The sequence below is a fragment of the Somniosus microcephalus genome, chromosome 4 (assembly GCF_052327205.1).
Source record: "Somniosus microcephalus isolate GS21.2 chromosome 4, FLI_Smic_1.0, whole genome shotgun sequence".
NCBI classification, from domain to species: Eukaryota; Metazoa; Chordata; class Chondrichthyes; order Squaliformes; family Somniosidae; genus Somniosus; species Somniosus microcephalus.
In genome coordinates, this window is record NC_140990.1 from 224,934,246 (window position 1) to 224,956,225 (window position 21,980).

General features: G+C 41.0%; 2 protein-coding genes across 4 annotated transcripts in view; one reads left to right on the top strand and one right to left on the bottom strand.

Annotated features, from left to right (window-relative positions):
• Window positions 1–4,994, top strand: part of LOC147120234 (nuclear envelope integral membrane protein 1a-like) — a 37,365-nt gene extending 32,371 nt beyond the window's left edge. For all 3 annotated transcript variants that reach the window (XM_085985865.1, XM_085985864.1, XM_085985863.1), the window contains exon 9: window positions 1,769–4,994. In XM_085985865.1, coding sequence (XP_085841991.1) covers window positions 1,769–1,964 — 196 coding nt within the window. In that variant the 3' untranslated portion in view covers window positions 1,965–4,994. The remainder of the gene's footprint in view (window positions 1–1,768) is intronic.
• Window positions 4,995–6,045: 1,051 nt separating this feature from the next.
• Window positions 6,046–21,980, bottom strand: part of mfsd6b (major facilitator superfamily domain containing 6b) — a 58,730-nt gene continuing 42,795 nt past the window's right edge. Inside the window, exons 3-7 of the mRNA XM_085985862.1 lie at window positions 21,272–21,369; window positions 20,395–20,556; window positions 13,083–13,181; window positions 11,010–11,290; window positions 6,046–7,335 (exon numbers count right to left, since the gene is read on the bottom strand). Coding sequence (XP_085841988.1) covers window positions 7,045–7,335; window positions 11,010–11,290; window positions 13,083–13,181; window positions 20,395–20,556; window positions 21,272–21,369 — 931 coding nt within the window. The 3' untranslated portion in view covers window positions 6,046–7,044. The remainder of the gene's footprint in view (window positions 7,336–11,009; window positions 11,291–13,082; window positions 13,182–20,394; window positions 20,557–21,271; window positions 21,370–21,980) is intronic.

Sequence of the window (21,980 nt, forward strand, 5' to 3'; positions counted from 1 at the left end):
GGGAATGTCGGGAAGGGTTCTCATTCCCAGTTACTATCCAGTAATCTGCCGGAAAGTTTGTGTGTGTATGTATATCTATTGAGGACAGGATTGGGCTCTGCTGTGATGCCCCTTGTGTGTCAATAGTTCATCAACTTTCATTGTTGAGGCTCATACATGAAGAATGGCTGAGGTACTGAAGGGTGCTTGGTACCAGTGAAATTAACTCGCCAAGGAGTTAATGCATTCAGCAGAGGAGGGGAGAAAAGAAGCGAGAGCAAAAATAAAGTGGTATTAAAAGGAAAAATCCTATTTTTCTAGTTGCTGAGGGAGGGAGTGCTGCGTTGTCTGGTGAGTGTTAAACTGAGGTCCTGTCTGCCTGTTCAAGTGGACGTAGAAGATCCCATGGCATTTTATCACAGAAGCATTGAGTTCTCCTCCTTGCCAGCATTTATCCCTCACCAACACTGCCAAAAACAGACCAACTGGTCATTCATGTAATTGCTGTTTGTGGGATCTTACTATGCACACGTCAGCTGCTGCATTTACCTACAAAACAGTGGGTGCACTTCAAAACTAATTGTTTATCTGTGAAGCACTTTGGGATGTCCTGAGGACAAAAGGCAGATTTGTCATAGTAAATGCAGGTTTGTTCTTTCACTACAATATCTGAAACAAAGATTTTAAACCTGGTTAAGTAGTCTTCTGGTCCAGTAATCCTTTCCTTTTAAATTACTTTTTTTTAAACTCTGCAGTAATTATGAAAATATTTGCATATCCAGAACAGGCAGATATTTGCTGAGGCTTGCACATTTACTGTTCTTGCCCCTGGACACTAACATCCACTGCACATCATGAATTTAAATACAAATCCCAGTACCATTCTAAAAGCGATCTATTCATTTGAAACTTGTGAAGATAATTAACTGGCATGTCATGTAATTTCCGTGTGAATGGAACACTGATTTTTTTTTTCTAGGGAAAATAATTTGTAAAACCAGAACTATTAGTATGTGGACTGCATCTGCTGCAAGACTGGTACTAACAAATTACTACACACAAACCTTGCAAAATGTTGCAGGTCATTTTTGTTTGTTTATATATTTTCATGCCTCATTGAAACTTATAAAATTCTAACAGGACTGGACAGACTAGATGCAGGAAGGTTGTTCCCGATGGCCGGGGAGTCCAGAACCAGGGGTCACAGTCTAAGGATAAGGGGTAAGCCATTTAGGACTGAGATGAGGAGGAATTTCTTCACCCAGAGAGTGGTGAACCTGTGGAATTCTCTACCACAGAAGGCAGTTGAAGCCAACTTATTAAATATATTCAAGAAGGAGTTAGATATATTTCTTAAGGCTAAAGGGATCAAGGGATATGGGGAGAAAGCAGGGACATGGTACTGAATTTGGATGATCAGCCATTATCTCATTAAATGGCGGAACAGGCTTGAGGGGCCGAATGGCCGACTCCTGCTCCTATTTTCTATGTTTGTCCCCCAACACCTCCCATACAACCATCTTGTAGGGTAAGGCCAGTTGTGCCACAGAATTCACCACAGCAATTGCTAGTGTTGATCTGTAATTCACTGGGGATGTGGGGAAACTGGATACCTGTTACCTGCTTTGCTTCCTCTCCCTGAAGAAGAAGTAGTAGTATTCTGCTGTTTCACCAAAGCATGAAAGCTGAGTTCAAATTCACAGCCCTCTGGTTCAGGAATGTAGCATTCTGTTGTTGCATCTATGAGGTCAGTGCACATTTCTGTTCATTTTCTCATTCTAATTTGCAGACTTGCAGACTTCATTCTAGGAGCTTCTCATCTTACACCTGAGGAAGTGCAGAACTATGAGCAACAGTATGGAATTGGAGGCTCTTTTTTGGAAGCCCAACTCTTCGTCACAGAGGCGAATAATGGTTTAGTATTGGAGAATGGGGAAGTGATGGCTGCAGATGAAGAGCATGAAGTTGATGAGATAGTAATTTAATCTTGCTTCACTCGCATCTCACTGATTATTCTGAACTGTCATTTATGAATAGGAATTGACTAATGCAACAATGCTAGAAATGTCATTGCTGGCCCCAATATCTCTCTCACTTGGATACACAAAAAAAGGCCAAGAAACCAGTGAATTGTGCTGCTCAGTGAATGCATAGAAGAACAAATTGAGTTTGTACTTTAAAAAAAACAAAGTTTGCACTAAATGAGTATAGTCCTAGTGAGTAGTTACTTTGTTAGAGTGGCTGGGCCAGTAATTTGGGGAACAGAAATTCCAGCCCTCTACCAAGTTTACACATTTTTGTATGCACAAGTGCCTGTAATTTTTGTTCCATTCCTTCTGAAATAGTCCAATGTGATCTGGGGATCTGTAATCCATCAAGATCAAAGCAGCTACAGAAATGGAAGACCTAGATCTCCAGCCCCATTGAAAGAGCAATGGGCTATTCTTTAGATGGTTTGCTAAAAGGGCATAAATGAATTATAATGTCTTGGAGAATCCAATTCAGGGCAGCTTATGTAGTCTTTAGCTACACATTATTCCAATACGTTATTTAATGTAACCAAGTTAATTATCTCTGAAAGACTTTTGGTTGAAGGTGAGACAATGAAAAGTTGATGGTAGGCCATCTACACCACAAGCATATAGAAGACAATCTTTGAGCCAGATGGCTGCAGATTCAAGTCCGAGATTGTAGTCTTCCCTTTACACTGTCTAGGAGGGCAGTTTGTGTGCTTCCCTATAGTAAGAACCTCTGTCTTTGAGCATGGAAGATGAGGAAAAACTAGGTATAGTATCTGTTCTTGCTCCCAACACCCAGCCAGTTAATTGCAGGGCTGCATTGATGGGTTGGTTATAATCAGCAGTTCAGACCATCCTGTCCTCAGTTCGTGTAACAAACAGCTCCACATGACAAATACAGAAAGCAAGTAGTGTAATAGAGGTGGAAACTGCAGGTTAGGTTCATTGTGATGTTTGATTTAAGGGGAAACACACCATTGCAATATAAATATTGTTTCCTTGTCTAGGATAAACATTTTTAATTGTGAAAGCAGAGATTAGAAAAATGTGACATTATTAATCATTTAACATTTTAATGAGACTGATTTCAGTTAAACAGTAATGTTTTTTTTTATTCTACATTTGACTCAGGTAAAAAATAATTGTTTTTATTTGCAGATTTATAGGGAAAAACAATCTGGGATAGGATATGTTCTAGGTAGCAATGCTCTGAATAAAATTGGACTAAAAAGAGAGCTTTACAAGATCAAAGTAACAAATTCTACTAAATTAACTCTGAAAATTAAATTAGGAAAGGATTACATTCTTTAAATGTACTTTTATGGCCTTCCAAATGTTGATTCCCTCCCTGTGGACAAGCTCCTCGCCTTGTGTTGACTGGAAGCCTGCAGTGGGGAATTGTGGGTACAGATTGAAGCAGCATTTGATTTTTGTGAGGGGGGGGGGGGAGAAGAGAGAGTTAAAGGCCCCTTTCTGTTAAGAATATTTGGTGAAACTGACAATTAATACAATGCAATAAATCTCATTTTTCAGTATGGAAGTTTTGTTTATTTCAAAAGAATCAAGATACATGCACAAAAAAGAACTGGAATCTCACCTAGAACTTCAGCAAATACTGTTCAAAATATCAATTAAAAAAGTTGCAGTTCAAATTACAGTCAGTCAGTTTGGAGTAGGTACCCTGCTGACAATTTGCCCATTTTGTTTTCACTTTGGAAAGTTCCTGCTTTCACCTCGCAGTTTTCATCTTGTGAAATAAAAGCCCAAGATTTCACTCCTGAATCTGTTATGATATAAATATTGAAATTTGAAACCCCATTATTCATTCCATGATGTGAAAAAAATGAATATTTTCCTCCTTATTGGGTTCCCTCAAACATATTTTGAGTTTAGATTTCAGTCCACTCTCTTCCTGCTTCCCCTAGTTTTTCTCAAGTGAAATTCAAATTGGGATTTTACTCCCAAATAGTATTATTTATTACAAGCACGGGACTACTTTTTCCTCTGGTTTCAAATTAAGAATCAAGTTAGTGAGCCTAGTGATGTTCGTTAAAGTGAAAACATTATTGACATCACTTGAGAAGGGAGGGAATCAAAATTTGGAGGGCAAGTTACCCTTGCCTACATAAAAGTACATTTAATTGTGCCACAGTCGTCTTAAGTATCTGACTTTCAGGAATGTATCGTAATGATTATACGGGTTTAATTTATGTAAGGCTGCTGGAGAATGAAGTTTATGTAAAAAGCACAGATTATTAATGATAAAATTTGCCTTGTTAATAACTGTTTTCCATGTATAAAACCATTATTCCTATTACCCAAAATACAATTTAATGTACTAGTGAATCTTCCATGGACTGCTCATGGTATATTCAGATGAAATGGTGGTCAATTTAGCTGTGCTTGCTGTAAAACTGCCGAACAAGGTTTACAGCGCCACCTCTGGAGTGAGCAAGAAGAGCAGGCATTCTTGCAAAAGGTTTGAGGTAACAGCTCCCTCCTGTGGAGGGACGGAGAAGGGTAATACCAATACAGCATTGCCCATTGATTTCAATGGGCTGGTCCAGCATTATCAACGCAAGGATTTTTTTAAATTATTATATATCAATGCAATCTTATTCACCCTTCAGCCACCGTCTGCCCCACCTGTGACAGAGACTGTAGGTCCCGCATTGGACTCATCAGTCACCTGAGAACTCATTTTTAATGTGGAAGCAAGTCATCCTCGGTTCCGAGGGACTGCCTAAGAAGAAGATTTAAGAGTTGATGCCCCATCTTCTCTTGTCTTGGTGTAATTGTTCACTGTTTTAGATTGGTTTCATCTTGATATAATGAGCTGATTGGGTTGGGTTTTCACTTATTTGTGCTTCAGAACACTTTTTCCAAATTCCTTGTAATTTTGTATTTTTAGTTAAAAATGACAGTCATTTAAATGTGCTTTGTAAAATGCAATCAAATCCATTTTTGTACAGCATTTTAATAAAATTATCAATTTAACATGTAATCATAGTTCTTTCAGCACTAAATTACTGTACAATTCAGTAACATGGTTTGCATCTCCACTGAAACAACCTAAAAATCTCAAGACCCAAGAGCCCACTACAAATCAATATATTTTGTACATACAGGGTATTGTAATACATTGAAGGCACTAACTATTGTACAGACAACACAAATGAAGCACCCCACATCTGAACAAAAATGGGTTAATCCTCATTGCTGTAAATTCATGGTGACTGACCCAATCTGCAGTGCTTTGAAGTCCATTATTGACCGGAAGGAGGCTTCAGACAGGACCAAGATAAAATTGTTAAATTTAAAAATAAACCTTGTTTTAAAAAAAAAATCAGTTAGGCTTCCCACAACTGCCATTAATCCCCTCGTGAGAGGTCTCTTGGTGGGCTTGACTGCCTGCTATCAAGAAATGAGTGCGCTGCTTGAGCTCCATTGTAGTCCAATTACCTTTCTTTCACTAACGCCCCCCCCACTTGGATTCTGACCTGTTGCTCCTCTAATAGGCGGTCTCAATCATTTTACAAACTAGGATTAACTATATCGTTCATTTTTAGGTGCCTCATTTATTTCAAAGTAGAAAACTTCAATAGAACTCTTGCAATTCAAATTCTGTATTCTATTTTGTCAGGCTGAATCAGCAATGTAACGCTTTAAGTAGCTTTTTAAATGATTCAGGAGTGTTGTATGCATAGATACTCCAGAGTTATGTTTTGCATTTTAAAATAAATATAGCCTGACCTTCAGCAATACACAGAAAATATTGCTGAGTTTTTACTGTAAAAGTATACATCAAGACATTGTGACAAATTAAAGTTTACACTTTTAGCTATCATAAGCAAAGATAATATGCAAATTTGGAAGTATGGTGTGTGTGTGTTGATGAATAACCTGTGGACTGTTTATGAATAGATAACTTTTTTTCGTTCTCCACAGTTAATTGGATCTGATGTACTGTTTTACCTTCTAGGGTGAGAGAAGCAGCTTAGGTTTGATGGTTTAGTTTCAGCCAGCTTGCTAAAACAATTTAAATAAAAGCCACAATATGCTGCCTTTCATGTACCCTTCTGATAACCTTCAAAAAATACAAATATCTCTACTAAAATACACCGAGAACTCTTCATTAATTGCCTGAGAAAATCCCCAAACCAAGCACGTCACTAGAGGTAGGAGGAAACTTGCCTCACAACATTGTTTAAGCACAGGAAATTGGGAACTCTGCATCTAGAATTGCACAGAAGAAATTTAGAAGCATGAAAACTGGGCCATTGCTGGAACCCTGGTGTAAATCTTGGCTACTTGAACATCAGACCATCACTAACCTAAAGTTGAGCTTTCTTATTTAATTCTTACCCTCATTATTCATGTTAGAACATACATCATACCTGCAACAAAAACTCATTGAAAGAAGATGGCTTCCTACAGTGAGCACCTCTGATAATGAATTACTCAAAAGATGCTCCAGGCTAATTTTGACAAACACACCAGCCACAACAGACATCTGTGGTTATCCTGTCTGATGTTCCAAATCCAATATAACAAGTAATTTATCTAGGCCCCAGATGTTTTAAATGATAATTCTGAACTGACTGCACTAACAAAACTGCTCGCACTTCAGTCATGTGAACTGTTTCCTGGTTGGATTATTTTGGTGCATTGTAATGTCACCTCAGTTTGAAAGTACAATGCTAACTTCTTGCAGAATTAATTAATTTAGCTAAATTTTTAACACTTTCAATGCATGGTTTTAAGAATTGATGCAAATTGTGAGTGTTTTGGATGGACAGACATTGAACAGGCACTTAAACTCTGTTGTTGATGCTCTAAATACACTAGAAACCACCACAGAACCTCGCCAGTTCTGAAATATACACTATTAGCCATTAGTGTCTATTTGGTGATGTGGGCATGTTGTGGAACTACTATATTTCTCAAAAACTTTCCTGTGCTTATTTTTTTTTTTAAAGTCCATCATGGAAAACTATGAATACATTTTTTCCAACACTTTCAAGTGCTTTGTAATCCTTAAATTTGATCAAGAAGAAATGTCTTTCTGACTTGGTTGAGTAGTGCTGGTTTGGTGAGGTGAGGCTGGATTGGCATTCAGGTTTCCATTTCCTGGCAGGGGTATAAAGTTCCTCGGCAACTCTGACTGGTTGAATCCATTCTCAGTGGCTTGTGTGGAGTTTGTGCTGACCTGATCCAGATCAGATGTAGTGACTGGGACTTCTGCCTTTGTTTGCTTGCTGAAGGTGGATGATGGTTCAAGCTGTGGAGGGACCCCACCTGGCCAAGTGTCTGGAGATACTGGGCAATCGTTTGCCTCCTACAATGAACATAAAAACACACATTTAAAGCATAGCTGATGATTTCTAGATCCAGATAAATGTAAGAGGATGTATTTACTAAGGACTTTTTCCAGAGTTAATGGGATTAGTGTATTTTTAAAAATGTTGGCATAACTAATGTTTGATATCCTTGATTTGTCCGATAACAAATTTCACACCCCTCCATAATATGAAATTTGTGTCATTACACTTGAATATCTCCCTCATGGAAAGTCTCCCACTATGGCTACCAGTCTCTAGATTTAGGGGCTTTATGGCAGTACTGCCATAGCCACGTCCTCTACCATGGAACGGAATGTGGCATGAGGGTTGTATTGCCACATAGCGGCTGAGTGTGTATTGTTATAATGTTTGGCTTTTTAGTGAGTCATGGAGATGATGTTTCTGTTGGCTCTGTAATTAAATGATGAATTGTTATGACTACTCCCATGCAAATTTATCAAGGAATTCAGGTCAGGGGGTTTTAAAGATACTCCCTAGTCACATCAGCTAAAAAGGAGAGAGGAATTTTACATTGGTACAAAGTGTAAAATCCCTTCTGGATTTGTTATAACACTTTTTAATTCCCCAAAATGCATATTTGTCCACATACAACACATATCATTAAAAATGGTTCATATGTATATTACAGTTCTCACTGCATTTTCCCCTCGTGATTATTCCTTATCTTGTCCTTTTCACCAGACCAATACATTTACATCTGTCACACCTAACACTATGAAGTGAAACAGGTATTAGTAGAATTTAAAGCTGCATTCCACATAATGATGAAAAATACTTTGGGCATTAATTCCAGTCAATGAGCAGGCCTCAGATGCTAATTCTATGTTAGACCTCAGGCTTTCCACCTCCCTCTTGGTTGGATCACATTGCTGGTGGGACGTATTACCATCTCAAGGGTCAGTTACATACAGGTTCCTGGTTTGTGTAAGGGAGTTGCAGCAGTTTGAGACAGAGATTCACAGCTGAAGGCCTCGGGGCCTGCCACGTTGGGAAAGAGAGACAGCCAAGCAGCTGCCTGGTTTAAAAATATATATATTTCGCCTAAGAGTTTTTCATTTCACTCTCGGGCTCGGAGAATGCTTGCACAGCCCCTCTTTGAGCCATGCCCTGGCAAACCAGCCACTGATCTCTGACTGCTTGCGCCGGAGCTTCATTTGCATGTATTTACCGCAAAACCTACTAACACATGGCTGGGTGCAGTTTCCCCCAACAAAAACAACTGCCGTAAAAAGGCAAAGAGATGAGGGCGCAGGGAAGTGTGTTGCTTTCCACCTCCACCCAGCCCAGATCCATCAAAAATCAGCAGTGGGAGGTGGGGAGCTTAGGTCGAGATGTTAACATTTCTGCTGCAAAATCAAATCAAATCCCAACTGTTTTGAGAAGTGATTCCTGCTGGTGCTCAAAGGTGGATACTTTCCTTGCTGTGGGGAGGGGTGGAAGCAAAAGAAGTCACATCATAACTCAGCTCCTGTCCCGAGCGAAGAAAAATTAAAACATGCATTTGCCTCATTAGGAGATGAGCCATGACTCCTTCATCCCCTACAAAGGGTCCACTGATGATGGTTGGAGTCTAAAGGGGCAATTTTCTGACGTCGGAGGAGGCAGGTTTGGAGGCGGGAAAATCAGAATCGATGGTCGGGTTCGGAACCCGCCTCCGCGGGATTTTGCCAGTGCCGGTTTTGGAGGTCGGGAAAAGCTCCCGCCTCCAGCTGGCCATTGCGTTATTAAAGATCCTTAAATGCTCATTAAGGACCTCTCTAAGCCTATTTTGAGAGGCCCTCGTGATTTTTCCAGCATTTCAGCGTGATCCACGCACCTCCTAATCCACGCCAGCTAAACCTAGCGGGTTGACTCGTGGGTGGCCTCACTGCTGCAGGTCTAACAAGACATCGTTTATTGCAGCAAGGATTACTTGCAGGTGCCAGACCTTGGCTTTAAAAGGTTTCTGAGCACTTTTAAAAGGCCTTCCGAAGTCGGAGGTGCTGCAGCTTGACTCCATAAACTGTGGGGCCTCCTTGGAAGACCTCCCCGCTTGCAATGAACGCTTCCCCAAAGGAGGCATCTACAAGCAGCATGGGAATCATTCGTTTTCTTTCTGCATGGACCTCAGATGATGATGAGGAGGATCTGGAGGAGGAGCAGCAGGAGGAGGTCAGAGCGCTGGTGTATCGACCAGCAGAAGCGGCAGCATGCGAGCACATGCTTGCTGCCCGGGATGCAAGGGATGAACTTCTCATGGCCAGATTTGCATAGGTTGCCCAAGTTGGCACATGTCCTTGGCTCCATCCTAGGACATCATTAACAATGGACATGACTCTCTGGCCTCCTTTCACTCAGGCCACCAACCTGACAATGCAAGTGTGGCTGTGCCCGCAATGTGGAGCTGCCTAAAGCGAAAGAACAGATCGCATAACGCCAACATTTTGGCTTCAAATCATTTTAATGCTTTCCAACAGGGATGGCACTTCATCAATACACAGAAACAGTCTCCCAATCTGCACACAGATCTGGAGGTTATATCCCTTGCCAGCTGTACCCACACAGCCTTGGTTTCTTTGGCAGGCCTCTTCCTCCGAGATGAGTGGAAGAGCACCTCCCTGCTAGTTGTCACCCCCTCAAACAACATTTGCAGCGCCTCATCCGAGAGCCTTGGGTAGGCCCTTGCCTTGGAATTGGACATAGTGGTTTCTCAAAAGATGTCGGAGGTGGTGCAGAAGATGCAGAAATGCTGTGGAATGAGCCAAGGGAGCAAGAAGCCATAAAATCAGACTGGAAAAGTGCTGTCAACAGAGGCGAGTTTCAGTCCCAAAACACTAATTGAGCAAGGGCATCCCACACCTCTGAAATCAAGTGGCCAATCATGGGAAAATCGCAAATTTTTGAAACCTGCCAGTGGAGGCGAGTTTCAAACCCACCCAAACTGAAAGAAGCCTCCATCTCGCCTACAGTGGGAAAATCGCCCCCTAAGTTTAGCAAAATGTGATGAATATAACTTCAAGTAAATAATCTAAATTTCTGGCAGGATCCTCCTTTTTCACTTGGAATAATGCTCACTCTTTAGAATCGCACCCCCTCCCCCACCACCCCATCCAAACAAAGTACATGGCACAACCAAAGTTCAGGAAACCTAAAGCACAAAGAACCATGGGGTGCACATGTACATTTATAAACTTACTATTGTAAAGCTTTTTATCCGAGGGTTCAACTGAATAAACTGCAGAAATGTCAATGTCCAAATGCTGCAGTTAAGATACGATACCCAGAGCCCGGTTTGAAGCAGGCAGCAGTTTATTTTCTTTCCATCATCATCGAGCACACCTTCAGTTGCCAGCGCCATGTAGAAATGGGCGAATGAAGTTTGGAAGAGGTACCGAGGAGGCAGCGAATGATGCCTGCCAACCTCTAGCATTATACTTTATGAGGACAGTCACAATTAAAGTATTACTTGCTGCTAACTAAACCCAATGTTTGCTGATTGAAACCACGGTTTTATTTTTGACAGAGCACATTTTCTCACAGCTAATTTCATTCAATGTTTTGACTCAAATTCAGCAAAACGTAAACTAGAAAATCATAAGACCATAAAATCATAATGTATAGCCATATATATGAACAGCGTGAGATTTGCAATATAAAAGTGTCAATTAACCTGTAGCACTTGGTGCTCAATAGTGGCATTTGACTTCGCTAACTTCACCATCTCCATAATTTGATAAAGGGCAAACGCAATAGTGACCCAAGGTGATGAACTGATGGCCCAGGCTGGCTTGGTAACATCTTCCTGCTCCTCCTGGTACTTGGTCTTTTTCAGAGGAAGTTTAGTTTCAAGGTGGGTCATCATACGATCTGAGTGGTGTTGTACAAGATCAATGGTTGCTATGGGAACAGGGCTAGATGGAACTGGAATCCGTTCTGCCAGCATCTTCTTTTCTAAATGGTCAAAAAGAGACAAAATAAAAAGGCTCCACAAATACACCCATTTTATCAAATAGAATATTTAACACTGTGTATTTATTGAATACAATAAGATGGAGCAGAAACTCATCATTTTTCACTTATGAGCAACATTGTATAGGAGTACATCAACTGTGAAGTAAATAATTAAATTTAATACAATATTCTTTTAATATAAGATAGCCACTTACGGATCAAATAAAGAATTTAGGAGGAATTTCTTTACACATGGAATGGTTGAAGTAGATACTATTGATGCATTTAAGGGGAGGCTTGATGTACACACTAGGGAATGGAGGGATATGGGGACAGAGTGGAAAGAGGTCATTCGAGTGGGAGGAGATTTGGTTGAGTATAAACACTGGCATAGACCAGTTGGACCAAAAGGTCTGTTCCTGTGCTGTAGATTCTATGTAATATGTAATAGTTAAACGCTTTGTTCAAAAACCTCTCTCCTTGTCATACATTCAAGTTGACTACTGTGGTTAAGTACATGTTTTTAAAGCCAAGTACAAACCCATTTGGTGAAGTGTATAAGAACATTTTATTAGTAGGTTTGCAGTCTGTACACATGGTGCGTGTATTTCAGCAGTAGGTTAACCACAGTTCCATTGCTGCAAGTGACATCCGCTAACTGTTCATCTTAATAGTTCACTCCAACACCTCGCGGCAATATTAGTGTTTAACCACTGTAAATATGAGACTTCTGAATTATGAAACAGACCTGGTACTATTTGACGGTGTTTTTCTTTTAACTGCAGTATACTGTATAAAGACATTGGCTCCCAAATTCCTGTGCCTGGAGGGGGTGTAAGCTGCATTTACATCTGGGGAGGGGGGGTAACGGAATATGGGCCAGATCACGACTCTGCCGAGATTCCGCTCATTTGGACTGGACATTTAAATTCTGGTCGGGGGTGGGGGGGCTGCAGGCAGATCTTACCCCATCCCTCTATGTTAGGGTGAGTTCCCAGGCTAATTCCTTTCTTATTAATCTGCAAAACCTCAGCAGAACTCAGTAGAGAGTTAGCATGAGTCCCTTTGAGGACTTCTAAAGGCCCCAAACCTTCATTAGGAGTAAGGTAATCAATGCCGGAGGGGATTGATTACCTTCGCCAGCCAGAGTGGCTCCAGTGGGAGCTGAAAGACTTTTTAAAAAAAACAAAAAACTTTTCTTTGACCCATTTGGACATTTGCCTTACAAGTGTGGTTCAGCTGAGGCTGGGGCAGGTGACGCTGATGCATCCTTACAGGCTCTGTGGCCTTCCTCAACTATGCAAATAACTCCATCCCTGGAATTTGGGATGGCGTCTGCAGCTTCGGGCGAGGGTGGGGAGTTCCACTCTGCCACATATATGCCAGAAGTTGGGGGCCCATGAATTTGCAGGCCATTGTTTTTACCTGCATACCTCTAGAAAGTAGTGGATTGGGAAGGAAGGGAGAGGGAAATAAAACCATCTCCTAGTAGCTGCTTACAGGGAGCCTTTAGCAGAGTCCTAGAAGGAGACCACACACTTTTCAGTTTCACTGGGAAGGGTACATGGTGGAAAGGAACTAAAGGAAAAATATGTTTTAAACACATATTATATTATGCAATAGCATTTCAATGGAAAGTTAGTCAGGATTAGCATGATTCCTTGAAGAACACCGAGAAAACGATACAATAATAGAATGAGCAATATTGAAATGTCTCAGTGTTTGCAATACTAACTGACACTGGTTCTGTTCCTACTTTATCACTACTGATAGAGGTGATACTGATCAATACCTTCATCTTCATCAGGCACAGCCAGCCACTGGATCAAGGCAAAAAGTAGGAGAATCACGAGAGAGGCCATTCCAATCCCACGGAATGTTTGTGCAGCACCTGAAATCCATATTGTACAATTTTACTCTACAATCATGCTCAGTTCACTTATTAATCACTAGCAATTTAAAATCTACAGCAGATAACTGCAGTGAAAGGCGTGGCAATAGGCAGTGAAATAAAATCTGATGTTACTGCAATTCAAATCACACAGTACAACGCCATGTAAGTTCAATAGTGATTTTAACATGGTAGCTTGCCATCTGCTACTATTCACAATACCCACCACTTGCAAAACAGGACACAACAAACATCCTCCTCCCCTCCCCCCTTTCCCTGCCCCTGCACTTGCTTAAAATCTGGTACATCTCCAACTTTTTCTAGTTCTCCACAGATGCTGAGTATTTCCAGCTTTTTCTGTTTTTATTTCAAACATCCTCATCAGTTGGGCTGACCACCATTTTGATCATTTATTTTTCTCCCCCTCTCCAGGTCAACCATCATTTCCCTGAACATGTTTTTTAAAGCCAAGTACAAACCCATTTGATGAATATGTAAGAACAGAAGTCACTGGTGGGAGTGGTCTACAGGCCCCCAAACAGTAGCCACACTGTAGGACAGAGTATAAATCAAGAAATAATAGAGGCTTGTAAGAAACGTACGACTATAATCACGGGAGATTTTAATCTTCATATTGATTGGACAAAGCAAATTGGCAAAGATAGACTTAAGGAAGAGTTCTTAGAGTATATACAGGATGGTTTCTTGGAACAATATGTTGTGGAACCAACCAGGGAGAAGACTATTTTAGAACTGGTAATGTGTAACAAGGCTGGATTAATTAGTGATCTTGAAGTGAAGGATCCTCTTGGGAAGAGTGATCATAGCATGGTAGAATTTCAAATTCAGTTTGAGGGTGAGAAAGCTAGGTCTCAAACTAGTGTCCTGAACTTAAACAAAGGTAATTACACAGGTATGAAGGTAGACTTGGTTAAAGTGGATAGGGAAAATATATTGCAGGGTAAGATTGTAGAAAAGCAGTGGCAAACATTTAAGGAGATATTTCATAACTCTCAGCAAAGATATATTCCAGTGAGAAGGAAAGACGCTAAGAGAAGGATGAACCATACGTGGCTAACTAACGAAGTAAAGGATGGTATCAAATTGAAAACAAAAGCATACACTGTTGCGAAGAATAGTGAAAGGCCAGAGGATTGGAATTTTTTTTTAAACCAGCAAAGGATGACTAAAAAAATGATAGAGAGAAGGTAGCTTATGAGAGTAAGCTAGCAAGAAATATAAAAACAGACAGCAAGAGCTTCTACAGGTATATAAAAAGGAAGAGAGTAGCTAAAGTAAATGTTGGTCCCCTAGAGGATGAGTCTGGGGAATTAATAATGGGAAACAGGGAAATGGTGGAGACTTTGAACAAATATTTTGTATCGGTCTTCACTGTAGAAGACACTAAATGCATCCCAATAATGGATAAGCAAGGGGCTATTGGGGTGAGGGGGGGGAAACTTAAAACAATCACTATCACTAGAGAGAAAGTACTAGGCAAACTAGTACAGGGACTAAAGGTAGACAAGTCCCCTGGACCCGATGGCCTGCATCCTAGAGTCTTAAAAGAGGTGGCTGCAGAGATAGTGGATGCATTGATTGTAATCTACCAAAATTCCCTGGATTCTGGCGAGGTCTCAGCGGACTGGAAAACCGCAAATGTAATGCCCCTATTTAAGAAAGGAGGGAGACAGAAAGCAAGCAACTATCGACCAGTTAGCCTAACATCTGGTCATTGGGAAAATGCTGGAGTCTATCATTAAGGAAGTGGTAGCAGGACATTTAGAAAATCATAATATAGTCAAGCAGAGTCAGCATGGTTTTATGAAAGGGAAATCATGTTTGACAAATTTGCTGGAATTCTTTGAGGATGTAACGAGTAGGGTGGATAAAGGGGAACCAGCAGATGTCGTATATTTGGATTTCCAGAAGGCTTTCGATAAGGTGCCACATAAAAAGTTACTGCACAAGTTAAAAGCTCACGGGGTTGGGGGTAATATATTAGCATGGATAGAGGATTGGCTAACTAACAGAAAACATAGTCGGGATAAATGGGTCACTTTCAGGTTGGCAAACTGTAGCTAGTGGGGTGCCGCAGGGATCAGTGCTGGGGCCTCAACTATTTACAATCTATATTAATGACTTGGATGAAGGGACTGAGTGTAATGTAGCCAAATTTGCTGATGATACAAAGATAGGTGGGAAAGCAAATTGTGTGGAGGACGTAGATAACCTCCAAAGGGATATAGATAGGCTAAGTGAGTGGGCAAAAATCTGGCAGATGGAGTTTAATGTGGGAAAATGCAAGGTTATCCACTTTGGTCGGAAAAATAAAAAAGCAAATTATTATTTAATTGGGGAGAGATTAAAAAATGCTGAGATACAGAGGGATCTGGGGGTCCTTGTACATGAATCACAAAATGTTAGCATGCAGGTACAGCAAGTAATTAGGAAGGCAAATGGAATGTTGGCCTTTATTGCAAAGGGAATGGAGTATAAAAGTAGGGAAATCCTGTTACAACTGTACAGGGCATTGGCGAGACTACACCTGGAGTACTGCGTACAGTTTTGGTCTCCTTATTTAAGAAAGGATATACTTGCATTGGAGGCAGTTCAGAGAAGGTTCACAAGGTTGATTCCGGAGATGAAGGGGTTGTCTTATGAAGAAAGGTTGGGCCTATACTCATTGGAGTTTAGAAGGATAAGAGGGGATCTTATTGAAACATAAGATTCTGAAGGGGCTTGACAGGGTAGATGCAGAGAGGATGTTTCCCCTCGTGGGGGAATCTAGAACTAGGGAGCATAATTTCAGAATAAGGGGAAACACTTTTAAATCGGAAATGAGGAGGAATTTCTTCTCTCAGAGGGTCGTGAATCTTTGGAATTCTCTTCCCCGGAGAGCTGTGGAGGCTGGGTCATTGAATATATTTAAGATGGCGATAGACAGATTTTTGAACGCTAAGGGAGTCAAGGGTTATGGGGAGCGGGCAGGGAAGTGGAGTTGAGGCCAAGATCAAATCAGCCATGATCTTATTGAATGGCGGAGCAGGCTCGAGGGGCCAAATGACCTACTCCTGCTCCTACATCTTATGTTCTTATGTTATGTTTATTTTATTAGTAGGTTTGCAGTCTGTACACATGGTGCATGTATTTCAGCAGTAGGTTAACCACAGTTCCATTTCTGCAAGTGACATCCGCTAACTGTTCATCTTAATAATTCACTCCAACACCTGGCACCCAGGCTCTGTTGACACTGCTCTGTAACTGCTGTAAGGAGTTGCCCAGTGTATTTTGCCCTTCAATATTTTCCTCCCCTGCAAGAAATTGCCCAGACTCTGCTTGGCATCTACCTGCGGCAGAAGTGAGATTGGGAACCTTATAAATGGGGAATCGGAGGCAAAACAATTGCTGTCTCTTCATGATCAATGTGCTGTCACTGACAGCTCATCCTTACTTTCGAGTTTTGAGATAAATCCAAGAAAGGATTGATCACAAGCTGGGCGGCACACCTCTAGAACTGGCAAGTTTCACTGAGATCCTGGTCTCTCTCCAACAGCAGGTGCCTTGGATGCATCCCTATGGTGTGGGCACTCACCATTTCCGTTAAAACAGCAGACCTCCCCCTCATAATCTTACAATCTTTGACAAGGTCGGTGATAAAGATCTGGGGTGGGCGTATCTTGGCACTTATACAAGGATACACCCGACCACGCCCCCACCCCATGCTTTTTCAACCCCACCGAATATTACCATCTGATAGTGCGAAAATCAAAAGTCAATTGTGACCTATAACAATATACACACACACACACACACACACACACACATTATACCTTCAAGTGCTGATCTCACAGAAGATTTCAAAATGCTGGAAAATAAATCTAAGTTTTGTGGGGAGAATGCTCCACACCATACGTCACCTTTCAAATATTTTAAATCCACCACTGCAAAAATTGCACTTTTATGTATTTAGTGTTCCCCACGCTATAATACAACTGTGGAAATATTGGGTATAGTTGCAGCTGAAGTCATGAAATGCCATGAAGTGCTTGAGTTTAGTTTTCACAGAAAAAAACACTGAATTTGTGCAATGTGATCCCAAAATACTAATAAAAAACTTAAAATCCAATACTGTATAATGAAAAGGAGTTAACTTATTCAATCACCTCGGCCTTGGTCATAGACCTTTATTCAGGGTTGTTTTTCATTTATACATTTCTTTGAGTGGTCAGCCTTTTTGGGGAGGTGTCGACTTTTCTGATGCAGTTTGTCAGCTTTTCTAAGCTTTGTAGGTTGGTGTGTATGGAAATCTGATATAAAACTTCACCTCCCCTTAACACTGGCTTTGTGCCAATTTATAGATACACGCCTAATGTAAAAGCAGGTCACTCACGCACCATGTAGAAAACAGCTCGTTTCAAAAGGAACAAGCGCCAAATTCAGCCTAGTTTCAATAGATCAAGCTCCACAGGACCGTTTAAAAACATTGCTTTGGGGCCTGCAGTTTATTCAACAATCCAGCACAGTTTTGATTATTTCATGATTACAGAAGTGTAAAATGGGACAGAACCCCTTCAGGATAACATCACTTTCTTTGCTCCAGTTTGAAAACTGTTGTACTGTGTATTGCAATGGAAGTGGATGGAAAAGCATAAATTGAACTCACCTTGGCAGTTTTAATAAGAACAGCAAAGGTTACCAATATGGAAGGCTATAAATACAAGTAGTTATGCTGTTCAGCTCTGTGCTTCTTTCATCAATGTGGTGACTTCTGCCATGTATGTTTCCAGTGCTCCTCTGGTACCATTCCCCAGTGAGCATTTCTCATGTGTGAGACTGGACAGTAAGTGTCATCAGTATGCTACTAGACTATGTAAAGCTGTCAAGGCTGAATATGATGTCATTCTCACTTGGTGTTCATGTACATATATATTCCTGCAGGGGTTGTTGGATAATTATCTGGAATGCACTGCATGAAAGGGTGGTGGAAGCAGATTCATTGGGACAGAATTTGTGGTCGGTATGACAGCATACTCTCAGAGTGCACCGTTATACCGCCTTTGAAATTGACCGCAAGTTCGGGATCCCGAACCTGCAATCTGTCAAATTCCGACTTGACAGATCATCCAATGCGACTGTCAAATCCTTACTGCTGGCGCAGAGTTGGGCTAATTGCCCACCAACTGCCCAGCAATTACACAGGAAAATTTTACAGCTGCTGCAAGCAGGCGCAGGAGCCTGTTTGCACCACGTAAGGGGAGGGGGGATATGCAGCAGCTTGAAATATACACCAGTTATTGATTTAAAAAAATCTTCAAAATAAATATCTATATCCGCCTAACTAAAAGATGCCCCTTTCACCCACAGGAAAAAAGGAAAAGAACAAGTATCTAATGTTTTCGGTTAACTGTTGGAAATGCCGAAGACTTAGCTGACTATTCTCTGAGGCTTTCATGATTTGAACCAATTTAACAAACTATTAATGAAATGCAATTTCCCGGCAGTGAAACTTTTGCACACAAGAAACCTAGACACACAAGCAGGATATTTACTTTGCCCCAGTAAAATTAAGCATTAAACTGGGGTGAATGAGAGACTGATTTATTTATTAATATACTGTAACTGGGGTGAGTGAGAAACTGACATTTATTAATATAACTGGAGTGAGTGAGACTTAAAAAATCATGAATGGGCATTGGAGATTTCGGTTTCCTGATTGGTGCACCGCCCCACGTGATCCCAGGTACGCTTACACACACGGTGCGCCCCTGGGATCCGTGGGCCACTATGCTGCGCACAACTCCGCAGCGAAACAACACAAGTTTTTGAAGGGGGCGGGGGCCTTGCACCAGGTAAGTGAGAATTTCTTTTGGAGGTTGGCGGCATACTCCTTAGTTACACTATTGACCGCAATTTCAGGGCCAATATGACTTTCAAAAGGGAATTGGATATATACTTGATAAAGAAAAATTCAGAGGGCTATGGGGAAAGAGCACGGAGTTCGACTACATGGATTGCTCTTTCAAAGAGCCGGCACAGGCACAATGGGCCAAATGTTTCTATGAAATCATAACCTGCAACCCAGTGGACATTGAAGCTGATCACAACACTCCAAAAACTGCCCTGGCTGAGACCAGCTAACTGAGCATAAACAGGGGACTGATTGAGCCTGGGGTTTTCCTTGTCCATATGGCTCAGTACTGTACCAGTCAGTACATTTACCCAGTGATTCTGGTCATTTTTGTTTTCTTGTTTAAAATGGATTGTGGTCTGGTGGCATGGAGTATCCGCGCTTTAATAGTCAATGCCACGGAATGGGTATGGCAACAGCCTCGTGTCGCCCTCTACCCTCGTTCTGATCAGCTGGGCAACTGCTGACTGGATGTGGCCATTAAAAGAAAGTGAAAAGGTGTATTCCCTTAAAGATTGAAACATTAATGATCTACCCAGATCGTCCTGAAAGCCAGCTGTTTTATTCTACAATATCAACATTTAAAGTCTCCAAAAGCCAAATGAACGGCATGCAGAAAACAGAAGAGAATTTTTAGAAGACCAGAAAAGACAATTTAGCAGGCACTGGATGTTAATATCACAGAATCACAGAAACCCCACAGTGCAGATAGAGGCCATTCGGCCCATCGAGCCTGCACCGACACATATCCCACCCGATCCCCGTAACCCCATGTATTTAATCCCCCTAACACTAAGAGTCAATTTATCATAGCCAATCAACCTAACCTGCACATCTTTGGACTGTGGGAGGAAACCGGAGCACCCGGGAGGAAACCCACGCAAGCACAGGGAGAATGTGCAAACTCCACACAGTCACCCGAGGTCAGATTCGAACCCGGGTTCCTGGCGCTGTGAGGCAACAGTGCTAACCACTATGCCACCCTGCTGCCCCTGGTACAGTGAAACAGAACGTAAAAGAGCAATGGTTTTTCCAAGATAACTAGTAAGTGCTCTGAACGTTACATATATTAAACTCTCTATTTGTGAGAGAATGTAGCTTTAAATTTTTATTACAGTAAATGAGATGCCTCCCCCTAAATTAGCTGAAGCATGTCAAATTCACTAATGTTCAACACAGCTTGAAATCAAGATAATGAGGATAAAAACCTGCTGCTGCTAGATAAATAATGAGCAGCTTTTTATCAATCATTGATATGCCAGTACAGGAAATATGGAAAAAAGCCATCATGTCTTTACTTACCAAAGGCATTTACCATTACTCCTCCCACCATGGCACCGCATCCTCGGCCCAAACCCAGATGGAGCCCTTGTAGAATTCCTTGGGTAGAAGTCCTTAATGCAGGAGGTACAGCTGCACTGAGATAGGAGATGCATGCAGCCCATACTGCTGCATGGGTAATGCCTGCATACAAACAAAAATCTTTTCAACATCTGATTTAATATTTTATTTGGAATATACAATATTTACATAATAATGTGGAAATTTATAGTTCAGTAGACATGCACTACTTTGCACATTTAAAAGAAAATGCATCATTTTTTTACTAAGGCATCAAGAAACTCAAGACAAAAGAAATTCAGTGCAATTAATTACATCTCTTTTTGTAATGCTTAAAGCTTGTCCAAGATCTGTTCTTGACTTTATGCAAAGAATCATAGAATGAATCAGCACAGAAGGAGGCCATTTGGTCAATCCTGCCTGTGCCGGCTCTTTGAAAGAGCTATCCAATTAGTCCCAATCCCCTGCTCTTTCCCCATAGCCCTGTAAATTTTTCCCCTTCAAATATTTATCCAATTCCTCAATGAACGTTATAATTGAATCTCCTTCCACCACCCTTTCAGGTAGTGCATTCCAGACCTACTCACTGTAAAAAAAAAAAAAGCATATGAAAAATATTCAATCCACAAGAGGCGAGATGAGGAGAATATTTTTAACGCAGCGATTGCAAGGATAAAGGCTCAATTTACCTCTTTCTACTCAGTTCCTCATCTTATAGATAGCAAGTGGAGGATCCATTTGAATTAATAGTTTTTGTGTTGATATTTCTGGGAACAATCACTACAATTTTCTTTTGCCATATGTTAAAGTTTCAAAATTTGCTTGTCCTTATCCTTACCTTGCAACACCTCCATGGGGAGTACGTACCATGCATTTTCCACATAAGAGATATACAAATAACGAGCTGTATTACAGGCCAGGCCAATGTACAGTACCCTGGGACACAAATAGAAGCAGAGTTAAGCATAGAGAAAGAGATTCTTTGAAAATAATCTAAGTGTGTTGAGCCCTAATGCTTGTGAAATTCTAAAAGACTAATCAATCTCCTGTGCTATTGCTTGTAGTAAGTCGAAGGATATATTTTTTATATATATATGAGCCCACTAAGTCCTGACTTTTAGTTTTCCCCTTTTCTCCTTACTTTTATTCACTTCTGTCTCTTTCTTTCTCTCTCCTGTTCGTCCCCTTTTAATTCTCCTATGCTCGCTATCTCTCTTTCCTCTTAATTCATCACTTTTTCTTTTTCTCCTCACCAAACATACCTCAAAACAACAATCACAAAGAAAGAGCCACTGGACCCTCACCATAGAGTGGCTACAGAACAATGATGTTTTACCTTTACATTGGGCCTATGAACATGGGACTACATGGGAGTTATGAAATATGCAGGAGGATGTACATGGAGTCCAGCACATAGAGGCCTAGAGTTGTGTGACATGATGCTTTTGCAGGAAGGGTTGAAAGTTGTTGCAGCCATGTTCATGGGAAGGTTTGTGATATCTTTGTAATTTTTTTTAATGTCTGATGCATGCTAAATGTTTTGAGGG